At 33.5% G+C, this 18,724-nt stretch overlaps 1 protein-coding gene and 1 long non-coding RNA gene across 14 annotated transcripts in view; one reads left to right on the top strand and one right to left on the bottom strand.

Annotated features, from left to right (window-relative positions):
- The window catches only part of LOC143256929 (chromodomain-helicase-DNA-binding protein 7-like), a 183,856-nt gene extending 171,315 nt beyond the window's left edge, over window positions 1-12,541 (bottom strand). Inside the window, 2 exon segments of the mRNA XM_076514817.1 lie at window positions 6,326-8,614; window positions 12,335-12,541. Coding sequence (XP_076370932.1) covers window positions 6,326-8,524 — 2,199 coding nt within the window. The 5' untranslated portion in view covers window positions 8,525-8,614; window positions 12,335-12,541.
- The window catches only part of LOC143256934 (uncharacterized), a 496,333-nt gene that overhangs the window by 258,744 nt on the left and 218,865 nt on the right, over window positions 1-18,724 (top strand). The window lies entirely within an intron of this gene.

The raw sequence follows: 18,724 nt of genomic DNA, 5'->3' as shown, positions 1-18,724 counted from the left end.
GCATGTGAACATATCAATTGGGATTAGAAAGATCAATGAGCAGTTTCCAGTTCCCTTTCTTTTTGGAAGCTACAAGCAGATAGGAGTAAAACTCTCTGAGCTGCATGGAGCAGGTTCAATAGCTTCTTGTTTGAGGGGGTCTTGCACTACCTTGGATAGGCCTGACAAGGAATCCCAAGGAGGATGAAGAGAAACAAGCATATGGGACGATGGTGAAAGGACAAGGGTATGAACTCTCTCTGACAAAACTTGATGAACCCCAACATTGGAGATAAAAGGGCTCTACTGATGAATGAAAGTCGCCAGTCAAGCTCTCACCAGATCTAAACCCTGTGGGTAGTCATTGAGACCTTCATTGGCAAATATCCCATGCTCCAGTATAAAAGAAGGGGGAAAATATATGTTTGGAAATCCTAAGGAACAACACACAGGAGACTTTGAAATGAATGTCTACAATCCCCTATTTTGAAAAACAGAAAGACCATGGTTGTAGGAATCATGAGTCAGCAGAGATGGGTAGAAATCTCCATATGCTTTACTCCTGAAATCCTTAAGTAGCAGTCCTTTATATGTGATACAGTGATTAAAAAAATATATATATATTAACACACACACACACATACTGTGAAACAAGCTGTCAGTGATCTTACAGAAACATCCCATCTTAACAGTGGACATTATAGTAGTACAAATATTTAGCACTAATATAAAGGATATCTAACCAGGCAGCATCTAGCAACAGGTTGGATCCTGAAAATATGGTGTATTTCAATCAAATTAAATAAAAATAATACTATATACACTTACCCTAGGAAGAAGACAATACCAGCTCAAGGAAGAGATTAAGTCGTGTAGATAATATGAAAAAAAATTAAGAATTATCCATATAGCATCCTAAATGATATCCAAAGGACAGCAGATCTGAGCAGCTTGAGACACAGATGATATATTTTTTCAGGGTAAACATTATAAGATGGTGACTTTCCAGGCACAAGTTGAATATACAAGTTGTATGAGTTCACATAGGGGATAGATGACATGAAACAGAGGGTATTCCATGGAACGAAGAGACTGCAACAAGAACCACAAAAGAAAACAGTATAAGTCACATAACATTACAGGAAACAAACTGGACAACTTAGTTGACTGGGTTCTAAAAGGGAGAACAGGTGAGAAATTAAGTGTAAAAGAATAGGAGAAAAAGCTAAACAACCTTCCCAAATAGTAGATTACTTGGGAATGATGGCTTGATCTGGATAAAGGATAAAATAAGAGGAATGGTAAAGGATGCAAAAAACATTAATGGCATAAATGACAATGAGGAGGAAGAGTAAATTGGTCTTAAGAAAAACATATTCTGTGTTCAAAAGAAGAATCAGACAGGGCAAAAAGGACAACATTGAGATCTCAATCTGAATGAATAAAAGGATGTGGTGAATGTACCATACAAAGGGAGAGAAAAAGAAGGAAAATAACAAGAGGAGAAGGTTTTCCTAAAGCTGGAAAAATGTCCTATAATTAGCAACAGTGGATCCAAATAAATCCTTATCAAACAACCAAATGATGAAAGGCTGGAACAGATAAAAAACAGAAGAATGGGATGGGAGGAAACCATGACAATTGAACCAAAGTCTGACGTCTGCCTCTGGTACACAGACAAGAATGAAGGCTTGAGGTGGATGGAAGATCTAACCACAATAATCCAAAGATCAAGTAGACTCCACAGAAGGCAAAGACATAAATGACCTAAACCATAGGAAAAACAGACAGAAAGGAATCAACCGTCTTAAGCATGAAACCTGGAACATTGTCAATTAATTTTTTTAGTACACATGTTCATAATGTTCTTGAAGCTAAGTTATTCATAGTGTTGAAAGTACCTCACTGCACAAGTGAAATCTTATACCTGTCAGGCATATCCTTTACTAGGTGAGCAAAAGGGTGACCTACTAAACATCAGGTCCATAAACAGATAAAATGTTTCCAGTTCCTGGTAAGCCAGTTGAAAATAAATGCCTGAAAAGGAATATCTGAGCCTCTGGACTGTTTTTAATTACACTTACAGCTTAGATTGAAAGCCAGTTAAGCTATAATAGATTTTGACATACTGTTCTTCTTGTTGATTTTATTTTTGTGTTCTTAAATACACATCTGAAAGATAAATGAACTCTTGTTTCAACAAAATCTTGAAAGTAAAAAAATAGGCCAATTTACTTATGCATTCAAGTGTACATATTTCATGACTCGTAGTATATTGGTGTAAAAGAGTCTCCTAACATATTCCTATGATTTATTGCTTTTCACAGGTGAAAAAACTGCTTACATGGTACAATCCAAAAAATAAAACCAAGAAAAAAATATATTATTCATTTCATTTAATAATTTTCAACTTTTCATTTCAATGTACATTGATAATTTAGCTACCAATGACATAATATTTGTTTTACAAGCATAAAAATCACCTTGCACTCACTAGCTAACTCGGTGAAGGCTTTGAAAATTCACAGCTTTAGTACAAATACATTAAAAATGCTGATAATTTGTGTACAACAGAACTTTAATGTTTACTTAAAGCTTGATGAGTTTTGTGAAGATAAACGCAGTAGGTTCAGAGTTCTAGCTTCTACATTTTGGAACTCAGATCAATGAACCAAGTCATGAGCAAAGAGTTAATACATAACTTGTAAAATAGCATGAACTTTTATATGATTTCAATTATCCATCTTAAAGCCCAGTTTAATTTTCAACCCATTTGCTTCATATATAAACATATAACAAGTCACACATTTTTTGAAAGAACACAAAAATAACTAACTTTTAACTCAAATATTTTTTTTATAAAAATATGTAGAATACAAATCACTGTTGTAAAGTTGTACTATGTATCTATAGCTGGCATATTCATAATTATTTTTCTCTCGTTAAAGAAAAAGCCTACTTGCTCATTTCACATGTAAAGAAATACATCCATAGTTCTTAGCTTGTGTGTGTATGAAAGAAAATAAGCAGTAAAAAATTTTGTAATCATAAGCACCCAAGCCTTTATTAGAAATTACAGCACTGGGATTTCAGATAATAAAGATAATTAAAAAACAAATGTTTTCCATATATTCAAATAAAGGTGAAAACACACAGCCTGTCATTTCTGTACAAAGAAAACTGCCCAAAGGTGATTATATCAGCAAGTTTCAGAAGTGTTTCCTATAAGGAGAGATGCACAGGATGATAACAATCAATCAAATCCTTAATGTCATTGAATTCAAACGAATACTTCAACAGTTCCACTGTATCAATGTGGCCACTTTTACTTCAGTGGAAGAGAATTGGATGTAGAGACCTTCTGTTTTCAACCATGTTTTTTTCTTCATCAGAGGAAGGTTTATCAACCTCCCTGGATCAAGTAGGCAGATCTCTGTTTGTAGACAAAGATTCCAGCAACTGAGGTCATGAACTAATAATTGTTCTATATCTCTTGGCTGGAGAAGAAGATGGATCTAAGGAAATGCCTGAATCCAGAGCCATAGGAAGTGGATTCAGGAAGCTACTGGAAAAAGTGATGGGGACAGAGATGGGAACAGACTTAGATTCATCAACTCTCTTTAACCACAGAGGACAAAAGACTCTTCAGACATTTTAGAAATGACTCTGTTGGAAGCACATAAAGATCTGCCTGCACTCCCATTGTAGCAATATAATGGAATGCAGCAGCATGTGTCCGAGATGGAGTGGGGAATGATAACTTCCAAGCCACTGGGTAGGAGATATTCTTCACAGTCTTTAAACATTGCAACTCTTTCTCCCCCACCCATTCAGAGGGATGTAAACCACTATAGTTAATACAGTGTGGTTCCAGGAATACAGTGTAATTTAGGAATAAAATATTTTGATATAATTGGAAAAAGTGAAACATGGTTAAATGTAGATGATTTGAGGAGAGAAATTTATTTGAACCACATGGCTAAAGGTTATTTAATAGGAACAGAGTAGTAAACAGAGAGGGGGGGATAGTTCTATGTGTAAAGTGTGAGTTCTGTCCAATTGAAGTTCAGGATATTAAGGATAATATAATAGCAATGAATGAGGTTAAAACCATTTGGATATATGTTAGTAGATAACAAGAGAAAATTCTCTTACCAGGAATTTGTTACAGACCACCAAATGAAAGTGATGAAATTAGTGAGAAAGTTTATAGTGAGATTAAGATTTCAGTTGTTAATGAAGTCATAATTATGCACAATTTTAATTTCAGACATTTATTTGGAATTGCTAGAGTCAAACCATGAGAAAGAAAGGCTTCTAGGAACTGTTCAAGATGATTTCTTCACTAACTGGTTAAGGAACCTACTAAAAATAATGCTATTTGGGATTTGTTTTTAAATTCTAATACAAAAATGGTTGAGAAGGTGATAATTGGTGAACACCTAGATTCATGTAATAATTTGCTCACAAAGGATACAAAAGTTAAAAATAAAGAAAAGCATCACAAATCACAAACTTAAGGAATTTAATCTAGATGGTATTATGGAAAAATTAGAAGAATACAGAAAATCAAATAAGTTGGTCAAACAGGAAATTTGAACATCTGAAAGCATGTACAAAAAAATTGAACTGAAAAAATAAAAAGGATTTTTCAAGTACATTAAGGGTTAACTAAATGTTTGGATGAAGATAGGACCCTTGAGGAATGATAAAGAAAGGCTTTCATCTAATGATTATGAATTAGCTAGGTTATTAAAATCTTTTCTTTCAGATTTTATTAATGAAGACCTAAACAGTATTCCTCATCTTAAGCATTTGATAGATGAAAACAAAGATGAACAAGATAACTGCATAAATTCTGAGCTTGTTAAAATAAAATCAGGAAGTTTAAAAAATGACAAGGGTCCTGGGTCACGTAATATTTCCCCAAAGGTTTTAAAGGAGATCAAGGATTGAATATGTGAACCACCTGACATAATACTTGTAAGTCCTTGAATAATGAACAAGTACCAGCAGAATGGAAATTAGCTGACATCACTCCTCTCTTCAATTATGGAGTCAATAGTTTATACAGAAATATCAACTTTGGTCATTCACAGCTTCAAAGTGAGCACATGCATCTGACTGTAAAACACCAACCATTCTGAACCATGGAATGATAACGACAAGAAAAAAGTTCAAATACGAAAAAAATCCATGGCCAGGTTCTAATATCATACCTTCTTTACAAAGGCAAAAGGATGCAAATAAAAACCCTCAAAGAAAAGGAACAAGCATCTACTCAAAAAGAAAACACCACCTCCTCTAGGTGCTAAGGGTGTGCAATATCCTATAAAGAATTGAAATACAGGCAGAAAATAAAAAATAGATTCAGTGCAAAAAGACACAGAAAATTCATGGAAAAGCACCTGTGTGACTCAAAGATCATATGCAAAGAAAATACACAGGTGTATAAAGAGAGAATGCAAAGCTCACACCAGACCAGCGCTAAAGGGTGGCTCCAAAAGTGAATTATATCCATAATCATTGATGGCCAGCCCTCTCAGATGAGTAATATCAAAAGAGAACAAAAGTATGAGAAACAGGAAAGGGGACAACCCAAAAAGACTTCCAAGAACAATAAAAACAATTTGAGCCCCCTTTACTAACAAATTTAGGAAACAATATTGGCACAAAATAGTAGCTCTTTGTTGTGCATTAAAGTGAGTAAATGTTTCTGAATGTAGTCAAACAATTAGTGTCAAAAATTGTAGACACATTTACTTTATTTTTGCAATTAAAGTTAATCTTAATTTAAAAACAAACCTAGCATACATTTGTATCTCAGAATGGTTAGCACGGGTATTAACACTTTTACTGTAAAAGCAGAGAACAACAAAGAATACACATATCTGACACATATTTTACTCAAATCACAACTAAAAATAAAAGATATATGATCCAAACATTCATAGATCTACCTCTCTCTCTCTCTGACCATTTTTTCCTACTATATACATATAATATATTTCAACTGCTAAAATAACAAAGATGTTTAAGAGATTCTGATGGACTTGTGCAGCACCTTTAAAAAACTTAGTGAAAATATTTAACTAAATGAACACTGCTTTTGTACTAAATTAACTAGATATAGATATTACATAGTTACCTAAGACATTCACAAGACATTCAAGGTCTCATTAATTTCAGTTAAGTGAATATTGTTTACAATACACTTTAAGAATGACAACTATGACCTGAGACTTTAAGAAAAACTACAAAGCACAAAACTTATACAAATATTAAGGTTAAATGATTATTATAAAAGAAAATTAAATTCAGATGTTTCATAAGCTAAACACCTCACCTTTTGTTGACCTTGAGGAAATTGGGATAAACTACACAAGTGTTGTTGCAGTTCTTGTTGAATGTTATGTACTTCATAGTTTAATGGCATATTACATTCATTATATGCTGCAGTTGCAGGATACAGCGATGGATCAGTGGTAGAAACAGAAGTGTGATTTGAAGCAACTATTGGAGCACCTTGGGTGTAAGAACAGGACATGTCAGGTGCTGATGAAGAAGAATGCATGAAATTTCTATTACTAGCTGTACTATAAGTAACACTCGTAGTTACAAGTGCTTCAGAAGATGAATTACTGACACTTCTTACACCATCTTTCATAACATTGGGCTCAGAAACCTGTTGTGATAGAGAATTTGACACATATCCAACAGAGTTGTTCACTGATGCAGACAAAGTGAGAGCAGGTACTCCTGGTTGTCCTATGTATTGCTGGGGTCCATAATGTTGTGAAGCATAGGACTGAGGGTACACAGAAGGAGATGGATGATAATCAGCAGGTTGCTGCAGCTGCTGAAATTGATTCTGACCAATAGAGCTGTAGTAAAAACCACCTGTCATATCAACAGGATGGCCAGTCATTGATGATGATATGCTGGAATTCGGTGTGGAAGCTTTTGAATAACTGGAACCAGCTACAGAAGGCATTACCATTTGCTCCAGCTGTTGTAAGCTACTAGATAGTCTACTATTACCTTCTCCAGAAAACAATCCATGATGAGGACTGGACAGCTGACCAGCACCAGGACTTGGATAGCTTCCTTGAGAATGTGGAGTTGTAGATGTTGCAGGATAAATGACTCTATCAGGTGTATGTGAAGTGGACATAGGAGAACCTGTAGAGGGTGTTGGAGTTGGCTGTCTTGGAGAAACAGATATTTGAGAAGGGAGAAATCCTGGGTGGTACTGAGGACTATTAGAAGTTTGAGGTTGATGCTGAAGTTGAGAATAAGATGACAGCTGTGAAGAGTTGGAACCACTAAGAATAGATGTTTGGTGCTGTGATGACTGATGATGATAAGAGTGGGTAGGAGAATAAGACTGCTGAGGATACTGTTGTATTCTAGTTGACACAGTTTGTTGGATAGGAGCCATGGGTTGTTGACCTGAGTTCAAGTGCAAATATGATGAATAACCTGCCCTCTGCATGGATGAAGAGTTCTCTGGATTAATAGCATTAAGGCTGCTGGAAGGTGAGTAACAAAGCCTTGTGCCCCCTGGTTGAAAATTTAAAGAGTATGGTCCCTGAGCTGAATAAGAGGGCATATGTTCTGACTGAGCTACAGGAATGTGAGAAAAAGGGTGAGAGACAGGAACACACATTTGACTCGCATATGGTTCATTAAGACTAGGTTGGACAGTATAAATAATTTGAAGATGATCAGCAGTTGCTTGGCTTGGGGAGGGCACAGTAAATTCCTGCTGTGACATATAATGGTTCGGTGTAGTTGAACTTGGGATTTCCATGGGCATAGATGCATTCCCCATTGAACCAATGCACCTCTGCATTGATGCTAATGGTGTTGGTTGAGAAGATTGAGAGTAGGAGGGTCCCTGAGGCATATATTGATAACCATGCTGTTGTAACATAGTTTCTTGCCAAATATCACCAATCTGACCAAGCTGTTGTTGATGAGGCACAGTACCCCAAATATAGCCAGGATATTGAGATGCACTTTGTCCAATATTAATTAGAGGTCCTGAAGTCTGCTGGCTAAGTTGTGCATACTGAGAGGTCAGAGTGTTTCCTTGTTGATAGTTATAAATTTGAGAGGATGATAATGGTTGTGATATTTGCTGATCCCCAGGTGATGGGATAGAGCTATCATTCATGTAATGCAACCTTCCTCCACTTGAGAACTGATCACTAACCATGTCTGAAATATTTTCATAACTACCATAGTGTTGAAATTTATGAAGGATATCATTTTGCTGGTATACTTCCTGAATCCCCATCTGATAACTTTCTTCATTATCATGAGAATGTTGTGTCATAACATTACTAATCATCTGTCCTGGTCCTGGACTGTGTGCTTTAGAAGGAGATAAATGTGATGGCATCATCCCTGAACTTGCAATAATCTGAGAGGTTTCAGATCCATAACCTACTCCTCCCACAGTGACACTTGGATCATCCATTATTTCTCTACTATCACTCAATTCATATAATCTTCCACCAAGAAGGGGGTAATCATCCATACTAGAGAGCATTCACTCATCCATCTCTGGCTTGTGATGTTGGAATTTTGGCACACATCACCTCAGTACTTAGAACTGTTTATAATAAACCTACAAACAGAAAAATGACAAATTAATCAATAACATTGATTGAAGCAAAGGAATGGAAGCCATAATTAAGCTAGCCAAAAGGATCAATGAGAAAAATCCAGCAAGGAACACTGTGAATTAAAGACAGCACTATGGAAAAGAGTCAAAGAGGGTGATAGTGTAATAGAAAGCAAGTGAACCAAGCCAGGCTCAGTAAAACTGTCACCAGGGCCATAAGATCAGTGACTGGGGTCCAAAAATGTGTAAGCTTAGTGTAGAGGGAGTGGTAAGTAGATTGAAGAGATAATTCTTAATGTGAACAAATCCAGTATATCACCATTTGTTGTAAAAAACAGTGTTTCTGTTGGAAGAATTTGATCTGCTATGTTGCAGGGGCTTTGAATTTACTAACAGATAGGTTGCTGTTTTGTAAGTCTCCTCAAGATTGTTTGTCGATCAACTCTGCATGTCTGATAGGCCCTTTGGCATTCTCATAAGCAAGAAAAAACAAGAGCCTATTCTCTTCAACATATATGTAATCCAGTGTTTCTTAACATGGGTATTACCACCCCTACATGGTGTTTTTAAAATTCAGATGGGCAGCAAACTTTGAGGGAAGCAACAGGGGGTTAATAAAGTTTTGAGAGTTTAAAAATTATATTTGTAAAAATTAAACCATAAAAACTGACTAATAATTTTAGTAAAATGTTCTAATGTTATAAAAATTTATTACAAAAGAGCATAAATACTCATTGTTTACTGAAAGGTTAAAGGGAGTGCTCCAGCAAAAAATGTTTGGGGGGGAATTGATATAATCAGTTACCTGTGTGAAAGGATAGCATTGGTTACTGTCTTGTAAACTCATTAATTTATGTCATGAAAGTAATCTCTAATCTGTGTTAGTTTTTAATTATTCCAACAATCAATCAAAATTATGATTTAATCAACTGTTATGTTTGTTGTTCAGCTCAAAGCTACATAATTTTGAGCTGCTGACAAGAGGGAAGGCAACTAACTGGCTGTCAGCACCCACTGCTAACTCTCTGGCTTCTTAAATATTAAGTAAAATATAATTTTACTGATTTTTTACCTTGTCATATGTTTCTAACTTACAATTGGATAACTGTATGCTTTCATATTATATAAACTACTAACTACCATAAAAGACATTGGAGATGTTTTAAAACAACAAAGATCAATCCTACAGCAATCCAATTAAAGCCTTAATCAACAACTAATGATTTCTAAGCAAACACAACATGAATATTAATTAAATGTTGCTATAGTGAATTTTCATGCCTTGGCTTTTTCCAGACATTCTAACAAAGTGTCCATACTTTAAAAACTTGTTTTCATCAAAGTTAGAATTACTTAGAACACATCCAGCCCCTATAATCTAGACTTGTTTCAGAATTAATTTTTCATTGTTTATAAGGTGTAATTCCCACGAGAAAAACGCTCTGTTTTTTTTTTTGTTTCAATAACCTCTTAGTTGCCAAATAAATAAAATTAATTTTGATTATACATTTCCTTCAATTAACTTTTCCATTAATTTTGTAATTGATCAGAATTGTTCCTTTTTTATTTAAGTTCTGATATCCAATTTTTTGTAGCATGCCCAAGTATTTCTTTTACTATTGCAAAAGCATATTTCTAAACTTACTAGCAGTTTATCTAAACATGAAATTGTTTCAAAAAAATAATTTATTTTGCCCAAACTAATAAAACTTACACTACACACAGAGCACATACTGTTCAGAAAGACAAAAGTTAAAGTTTGGGCTAGTAATGTTTTTTTTGGATGGATAAAAATTTTACCCACGCTTCTATAAAACCTGCAGTATTCAAAATTAATACGAGTCATGTAATTCTGTTCATACTTCTTAATATTTTTTCACTTTCTTTTATACAGCAAATCAAAGTAGGTACACATTGTGAGTTTTCCCCAGTAAAATAATACTGTCATTGGATTAGATATCTTTTGCCAGTGGTTCTCAAAACTTCTCTCCCCTACCTTTACACACAAGCACATGTAATTAACCAGTGAAAAGCATAAAATATACCACTATCAATAAATTTTAAAAATTGCAGTGTAACAAAGGTTTGAACAAACTTGTAAGTTTTATGTAGAGATATTGTTTACCTATTTTCAATAATGTAACTTTGATTTCAAAATTGTGTGGATTGTACAGCTTCCATAGATGGGGTATGCATGAGGGTATTTTATAGAGAAATAAAACAGTACTTCAAAAGCAAGAAGGAAAAGGGCTACATGAAAGGCACACTTTGCATATTAGTGAATTTGCTGAGGCTGTTTAATAAAGCATAGCAGTAGAACTTGTTTTACTTTATAAAACCAGGTAAAAAAGAGTGTAGTAATTGTTTATATTTGCAAATCTTTTCATGCTTCCCCAGAATAAATTCCATGCTCTTCTCACCAGTCAGAATACCAATATAGCATGTAACAAAAGAGCATAGCATAACATTAAAAAAATTAACAATTGCATTTTAAGTATTCAGGCAAGAAGATTTATGATCAAGGTTTATTACAATATGAAGTACAAGGAGAAATGATAGATCTTCTTTCCCCACAAACTCAATTGCAGAATGTTCATTTTATAATTTCAGTTTCTGTGCTTTGTCTTCGAGAGGTTTATCAATATAAGACACTGAGCATCAGTTGTACATTAATTAGAGTTGCCACATTTTACAAAGAGGAACATATGATAACCCAGTTGTTTTTAAGTAAAAATAAAATTATATACAATAAATGCCTAACAAGTCTTCTAATAAATGACAAATACAGAAAATGCAAGACAAAATCATGTTCAGAAATGCTCAAAGTCCAATTCACTACTTCAGAGAAAGAGAAACCTTATTCAGCCAAATGGCCATCTCTCACTTTGTTCTGCATGCCATTAAATATAAAACAAAAAAATATTTGCATACATCTCAAGTTTCAAGGATCTTATCACCAGCAATATTAATAGTGTACTAAATCTATAACTGAACTCTTAAATTTATTTTCCTATTCATCACTAATGTTCCACTGATTGTTCATAATTCCTAAATCTAAATATTCTTAAGTTTATTTGGTACTTGTACAGAAATTCCCCAGTAACATATTGAGTGTTACAGGTGCATCCATTTGTAGTAGTTTAGTTGACAACTCAGGGATATTACAATTCTTGGTCATAATGTCAATTAATATATCTTCAACGTCATTACAGTTACACTTGTTTATAGATCAAACAAGTAAAACAACTAAAAGTAAAATACTGAGTTATCAACTAAACTACTACAAATGGTTGTGGTTCTAACACTTGACATGTTACAGAGGAAATTTGAAATTTATTTAATTATTTAACCACAATGGTAATGTTGCTTTGACGTTAAATATAAGAAGCTGGCACATCAACTTTTAAAACTGAGGCTTATTCTACAACTTATGTCGTCAACGCTGCTAGAAGTAACCTTACCGGTACGCCAAAATAAAGGTCGGTATGCAAATAACCTGATGACATGCGTTGACAGGTGGATTATATAAACGTATTCTACAGAACATACATTGATGCGTACAGAAAATTCCATAAAATAAAAACACCTAAAACGAAACTTATAAAACGCCTTGAAAATTCATCTTGAACAACTTCATAAGTACAATGAGCAATGAAGACGTTTCTTTGAACGCCATTTTCAATTTCTTATATTAAATTAGCATTAATGGTTAAGTTGGCCAACCTATGCTGTTTGTAATGGTGATGAATGATAAACTTCAACGAACATCTGATACAGGGTACTTCTCTTATTCACAATTTAGGCTTTCAAAACATTACTTGTAAAACTTGTCATTTTGTGATTAAATTTTACTTGCATTTGACATCGCAATATATCATCAGATTCACCCATACATACTTCACTTGATATGTCAGAATCGTTCGTGTCGCTGTTGCACAACACGTTAGTATCAGAAAATTATGTTAAGGTGACCGTGATTGGTTAGACTTCAAGATATCGTAATGTGTTATTTTACGCATTATTTTCCTTCGTTTAAATAAAAATAATTTTTATTTGAAGAACTGTGTATAGTTTTCTCTTAAATAATTTACAATACTTATACTATTTAAACTACCCTTAATTCACTATAAAGCGCTCATTCGACGACACACAGTAGTGTGATATGATGTTGATACAATATGATAAAAAAGAAAAAAAGGGTTGTATTTACCCGGTAAGCGAACCAATAGAAAAGCACTGATTTCAGTACTCTCACGTACACTTAAGGACTTTCATGAATGAATTATTATTGCAACTAATCACAGCACTGAAAGGGTTGGTTATGATGAATTTTCGAAAAACAGACTTTTTAGTATGTTGTATAACAAAACACCAGAGAATAATAATATTACTCTACAACACATATTCTAGTTATTTTCTCTTCTTATATTACTTCGCTTTTTGTGAATTATTAGGCTTTTTAGCCTCTCAGTGGCTCAGCTGTATGTCTGAGGTTCCAATATTTATTTCAAGTATAACACATACAGCTTTTTGTGCAGCTTTGCGCTTATCAACAAAGTTTTTTGATTCAGTCTTATCTTTGGAACTTTGATCTTGATAACCACTACATCCAAAATTGTAAGTGAATACTGAAACTATTTAATGCGCCTTGGAAGATAATGTATAAAATTGCCTTTAACGCATCGTACTGAAAGCTTATTTCAGCATTGTTATTCTTTAAGATATTATGTAACTTTTACTTCAAGAATTTCATTTCAACGCTGAATGGTTACACTTCAAAGAATTTGATATTTTCATTTCATGGTGGCTCCTTTTAAACATAAATATTTATCTACGGTATAAAACATTTCAGTAGACTTCAGCTTTTGATATAGTAATAATTAAAATAACTGAGTGTGTAACGGTTACATGTACCTTAACTTCACACATTCCTTGTTTATTCTTATTATTTACTCACAAAACCAAGTAAAATAGATATTTCTGACACATTCAAGTAAAACACGTGTTTTTTTGGTTTCAGAGTTTCAAACTACATCAAATGATTTTTATATTGGTTCAGAGAATACTAATTACTTATTCACAACCTTTTTTTGACAATTGTATGTATCCCATTCGTTGACAGATTTAGACAGCTTTGTTCATTCAAGAGAAGCCGCTGTGGTTGCATTACAGTGCCAGAATGTGTGGATGTGCGACATGAGGCCAACGTGACTGAAGTACTTGAAAATTTTAGTCTACCTGAAGAGTATAGTAACTAAAGTTTCGTTAAAGGCTTTTTTCTGCCAAATTTCCAAACCAAAGTTACTGCCTTATACAATATTTTGTTGGAAATTATATCTGTCAAGCTGAGTTAGACATCCCTCACATTCAGATCATGCTTTAAAGCTTTTTTTGAAAGTTTCTCAAAAATTTTTCTAAATTTGTCCTGTCAATCTACTATTGTAATTCAAAGGTAGGCCTAAATGTGCAGTTGACGCATGTATATGTTCAGCATCTTGGTTCAAAGTCTCTTATGAGCATTTAACTTCACCTAATGGATTGTATAATTCTCCACATAGTCAAATCAGTGAACTAACCCGGAATTGCAATTGTATTCCAGCCCTCCTGTTGCTGTCATCCAGATGTTTCATGGCATCCAAAACTAGGCAGTCCAGACATAGTATTAGGCATTGTACTGCATGCTCTTCATTCCAATCATTCCAGGCAAACACTTGCCTAAAATGCTTCAAACACTGGTCCAGATCTTCTTTCACCATGCCTTTAAACATCAGACCTGAGATCTACTAGGCTTCACTCTCAAGAACTTGTGGTGATGGCCAAAGCCTCTTCCTAGCAGGTTCCACATTCTGTCTACCTTAAATGCTGCCAACGTGAGCACAGGGTAACAAAAATATTAAGAGATATTAAATTTCAGACATGTTATCAGTCAAAGGCTCAGGGCAACATAATGATAAGTTGTTTGTGACAAATTCTGGCATCATCCTTCACAATCCGAGGTTTAGTCACAAACCATTGTCATCATTGCAAGATACCTCTTGTTTCAAAAATAGTCACTGCTCTATGATTCAACTTTCATAACCATGGGTGCCTGCTGTTTCACCTTCCAAAGAAACAACTCTGAGTGGTGAAAGTCATCAATCGGGCATACTACCTGCTCCTCTTGACTAGTCATGGGTTATTTTTCTTATACTTAACAGTTGATATTCCATCTTGCAATATTCAATCATTGTTACCTTTTTTTGCACCAAGATCATTCCTCAGGGGCAAGTCTATGGCTCTAGGCTAGTCAATGTAAGGAGAATTTACTGCATCAGCAAAAGTCCTACTTCTAGGAGAGGACTACCTATTTCCAACAGTAGATTCTACCTCTTGGCCAAGGCTACTTCTATGTTAGGAATAAGCTTTTCATTAAGTGAAAATGTTCCTTTAAATTCTATATTTTAGAGACCTAGTAAGGGGCCAAGAGCATATTGGTTAAAAAAGAAAACTCCAAAATAAGTAATGGCAACAAAATTTCTTCTTCCTATCTACTTGTGGTGTTCTCAGTAAACTGGTTTCTTCACAAATACCAGATAAGCCTGATTTATAATGGATGGATTGCTTTATAATAGGAGGATAAAGCAAAAGCTTTATAAAGTAATATGAATTTGACTTCTGAGTTTTAAGCTGTGATTTATAAATTGACCAGACATAAGATTTAAAGTGCAACCTAAAAGCAATACTACTTATAAAAAAAAAAGTAAACTTATTTTAGTAAAACTCGATATGCATTATCATGCAAATGGTCATTCTCTTATAATTGACTAAAAATGTAACCCATAGATATCATCCACGTGGTCAGTGAAGAATAATTCTATTGCAGACTTATTTCAACACAAAGGGTGAAGTTGTAACCATATCTCCCACAGCCAATGTAGATATCAACTGCTGAAGAACAACAAAGACACTTAGTTTAATAAAACAAAACAATTTCCTCAGTGTTCTGGACCGTGAGTTTATTCTAAAACTACAAAAAACAAAATAAACAATTTTAAAAATGCCTATATTACTGAAAGATTGTAGAAAACATATGACATGTACAGTTATCACTGATCATTTCACACCAATCGTTTAAAAACTGGTGTCATTGCCTGGTATCGAAATTTAACAAGATTTATGACCCCAGAAAATGCTAAGAAGGAAGAAAATACATCACAAAAATTCATTATTGTCAATGGGTATCCTAAACAATTCATAAAGAAAAAGACAATGAAGATAAACAACAAGAATAAGTAAATAAAAATTACAGGTATACAGCCATATTATATGATGTCGAGGGTTTTTAAAAACTTGCAGAATATATGCAAACAGCATTAACCAGAATCCTGTTCAGAAGACAAAACAAAATAAGATCAAATTTAGTGGACACCAACTACCAAGAAAATTCAACTAAGACAATATTTACAACATTTTTCATCAACATAAACTTGTTTATATTCTAAATGTATTAATAAAGCCAGAAACTTTTTAACATGTTTGAGAATATTTAATAGATTATTTGCTTTTCCTATACAAATGTTAATTACTGCTACCTTTAATGTTGGGTGTATAATTTAAGTTGCATATCACAAGTGCAGACTCTTAAAAAATAATGCACTTAATGTAAAGAATTCATTCTTGGTTTGCAGTATGTTCATAATACTTAACTGCTGAATCTATAATTTGCAATATTTGGGTTAATCATTAAGCATCAAGACGTAATTCTTTGCTGATATGCTAAAACACCGACAAGACATCCTTATTATTAAAAAAATTGCTGCACTTCCCTATTGTAACATTATTTTATAAACAACAACCAATATCTCTATTAATAATAGACAAAGTTCATTCTCTCTCTATTATTAAGAGATATATTTATGCAAATAATTAGCATGCAGATCAGAAGGTTCAAATTTAAAACTTGTGATATGCCAGAAAACATGTCCTGCACTTTCAGCTGTGGGTATATAATAAGAGTACAGTTACAAAGAAATATGTAAGTGATTAGTGATCGCCTTCCCTCTAGTCAGCAGTTAAAAATTGATAATCACTAAATTTTTAATCTTGTTTACATATTCAAATAACTTATCAGTTTTTAACAATGTATTTATTTACAGATACAAATGTATTTTAATATGCCTTGTATTATTTCTTGCAAGTCAAAAGATAAGAAGTTTTGAAAATTATAGTTTTTAAAGTATTAAGTTGTCCAGTGAGTGTTTTATACTTTAGTGTGCTATAATAAAACAATGTTGGAGTCCCATCAAATCGTTATTGTCAACATTGCTAAGTCCAGTCATTCCCTGTCTGATGAATGTACGTACATCATGAAAATAGCCCTTCACTGTATTTTACATTAAAAATAGTCCTATCATTCAACTGTCAAGTCGAAAATGCATAACTACTCCCAGAATAATCCATCTACTTTATGAGGTTCAAGGTTTTCCAGTGCCAAATTCAACAGTTGGATCACACAAAAATTTATGGGTGCTATGTCCATGATATGGCCAGTAGCTTTCATATAGAATAACATAAACACTCACTTTATTCTTTAGCTGCTTGATGTATGAAACAGTTAAATGGGATTTATCACTTAAAACCTTATTTTGGTGAACCCATTTCCTGTTAGTTTTGTTTCCAAATTAAATCCTTTTTGATTATGTTACACACTATCGCCTGGAATATGCAAGTGTTTTTTATTAGTGACTTCCATGTTTATGAATTCTTACCTATTACAAAATACTTCTCTTTGCTTTCCAAGTATGTGGTATGAATTGCTGTAACTTTTTCTGTGTGGTCTTGGTGCCCTAAGCTGATCCATATTATTTTGTTTTCAAATACTTTAATACAAGAGATATCCAAATATGGGAACATTAAATCCTAAAACTTAATGTATTTTTATAGCATGAGTATGTGAAGTTTTGAGATTGGAAAGGGCTATTAAGTAATTGACAAAGCAATTAATTTTTCTGAAGCATCACACCAACTACAAAGTACTATATAGTACCAAAACATAGTCTTGATGCATGTTACTTTATAAAAGCTGTGATTATCAATGACGTACTGTCTTGAATATTGAAAATGTTTTTGGTATTACTTATTCAATCATGTATAATATAATTTTCAAGACATAACATTTTTTATCCCAGATCAAATTTGAATACCAGATTGTAAAGGTTTTACAGTTCTTTTAGTTTGAATTATTCATATTTCTACTTAATTTAAATTGCAATACATAAACTGTCACACTGGTAGCATGTAACATACATAAAATGACTACTGTATCCATCAGTAATCCATTGTAACCATCTGTGCTGGCAACAGTGTGAATCTAAGGAAATGACTGTGTCCACCAAGATTTTTCTTGTCTGCCACTAATGATCAAGAAAGCCATATCCTAATAATTGGGTTATGATTGACAATGTTAGTTTTCTCCCCTTATGGTTTTTACCCTGATGGCTTACTCATCCGTCAATCATATACGAGGTACACTTATAATTGAGTCTAGGGGTTGAACATTGCTACCAATTTTACAGATGTTTTGCCATCTTCCTGTTTCAAGCAGTGTTAAGGAGCCATTTTTCCAAACATGTTAGGTTTGACTAATAGGTACTGCTACAGTAATAACTATTACTGGTAACAACTGAACACTTGACTTTTTCTGAATGATATCTTGACATAATAAGACTGAAAATCAAGCATTTACTATACTACGTACAGAAATGGTATTCTTCATTGTAGCTTCTGCACAAGAGCCATTATGTACATGCTACACAAAAAGTTAAATAAGAAAACATTTAATATTTTTTGCTTTAATATATCTGAATATAATTCCCAAAACTTAAAATGTCATTAGTTATGTGCACATACATGAGTTTTGTTGTGAGGATGAGTAATTTCTAGTTTTATATTGTGTACTGTTACTGTTAGTCTAACCTCATACAGGAGCTAGTAATGAAAAGTATTACCATTGAAGTACTTTCATAAATAAGATACAGAAGTTGATAGAAATGAACATAAACTATGAGTTCATTTTCTCTTGAACATGTGAAAAGACAATTATCATTGATGCAGGTGACCTAGGATTGTGAGATA

This window comes from Tachypleus tridentatus, chromosome 7 (assembly GCF_004210375.1).
Source record: "Tachypleus tridentatus isolate NWPU-2018 chromosome 7, ASM421037v1, whole genome shotgun sequence".
Classification (NCBI taxonomy): domain Eukaryota; kingdom Metazoa; phylum Arthropoda; class Merostomata; order Xiphosura; family Limulidae; genus Tachypleus; species Tachypleus tridentatus.
Note: the sequence above shows the minus strand (reverse complement) of the source record. Positions and strands in the feature narration are given on the sequence as shown.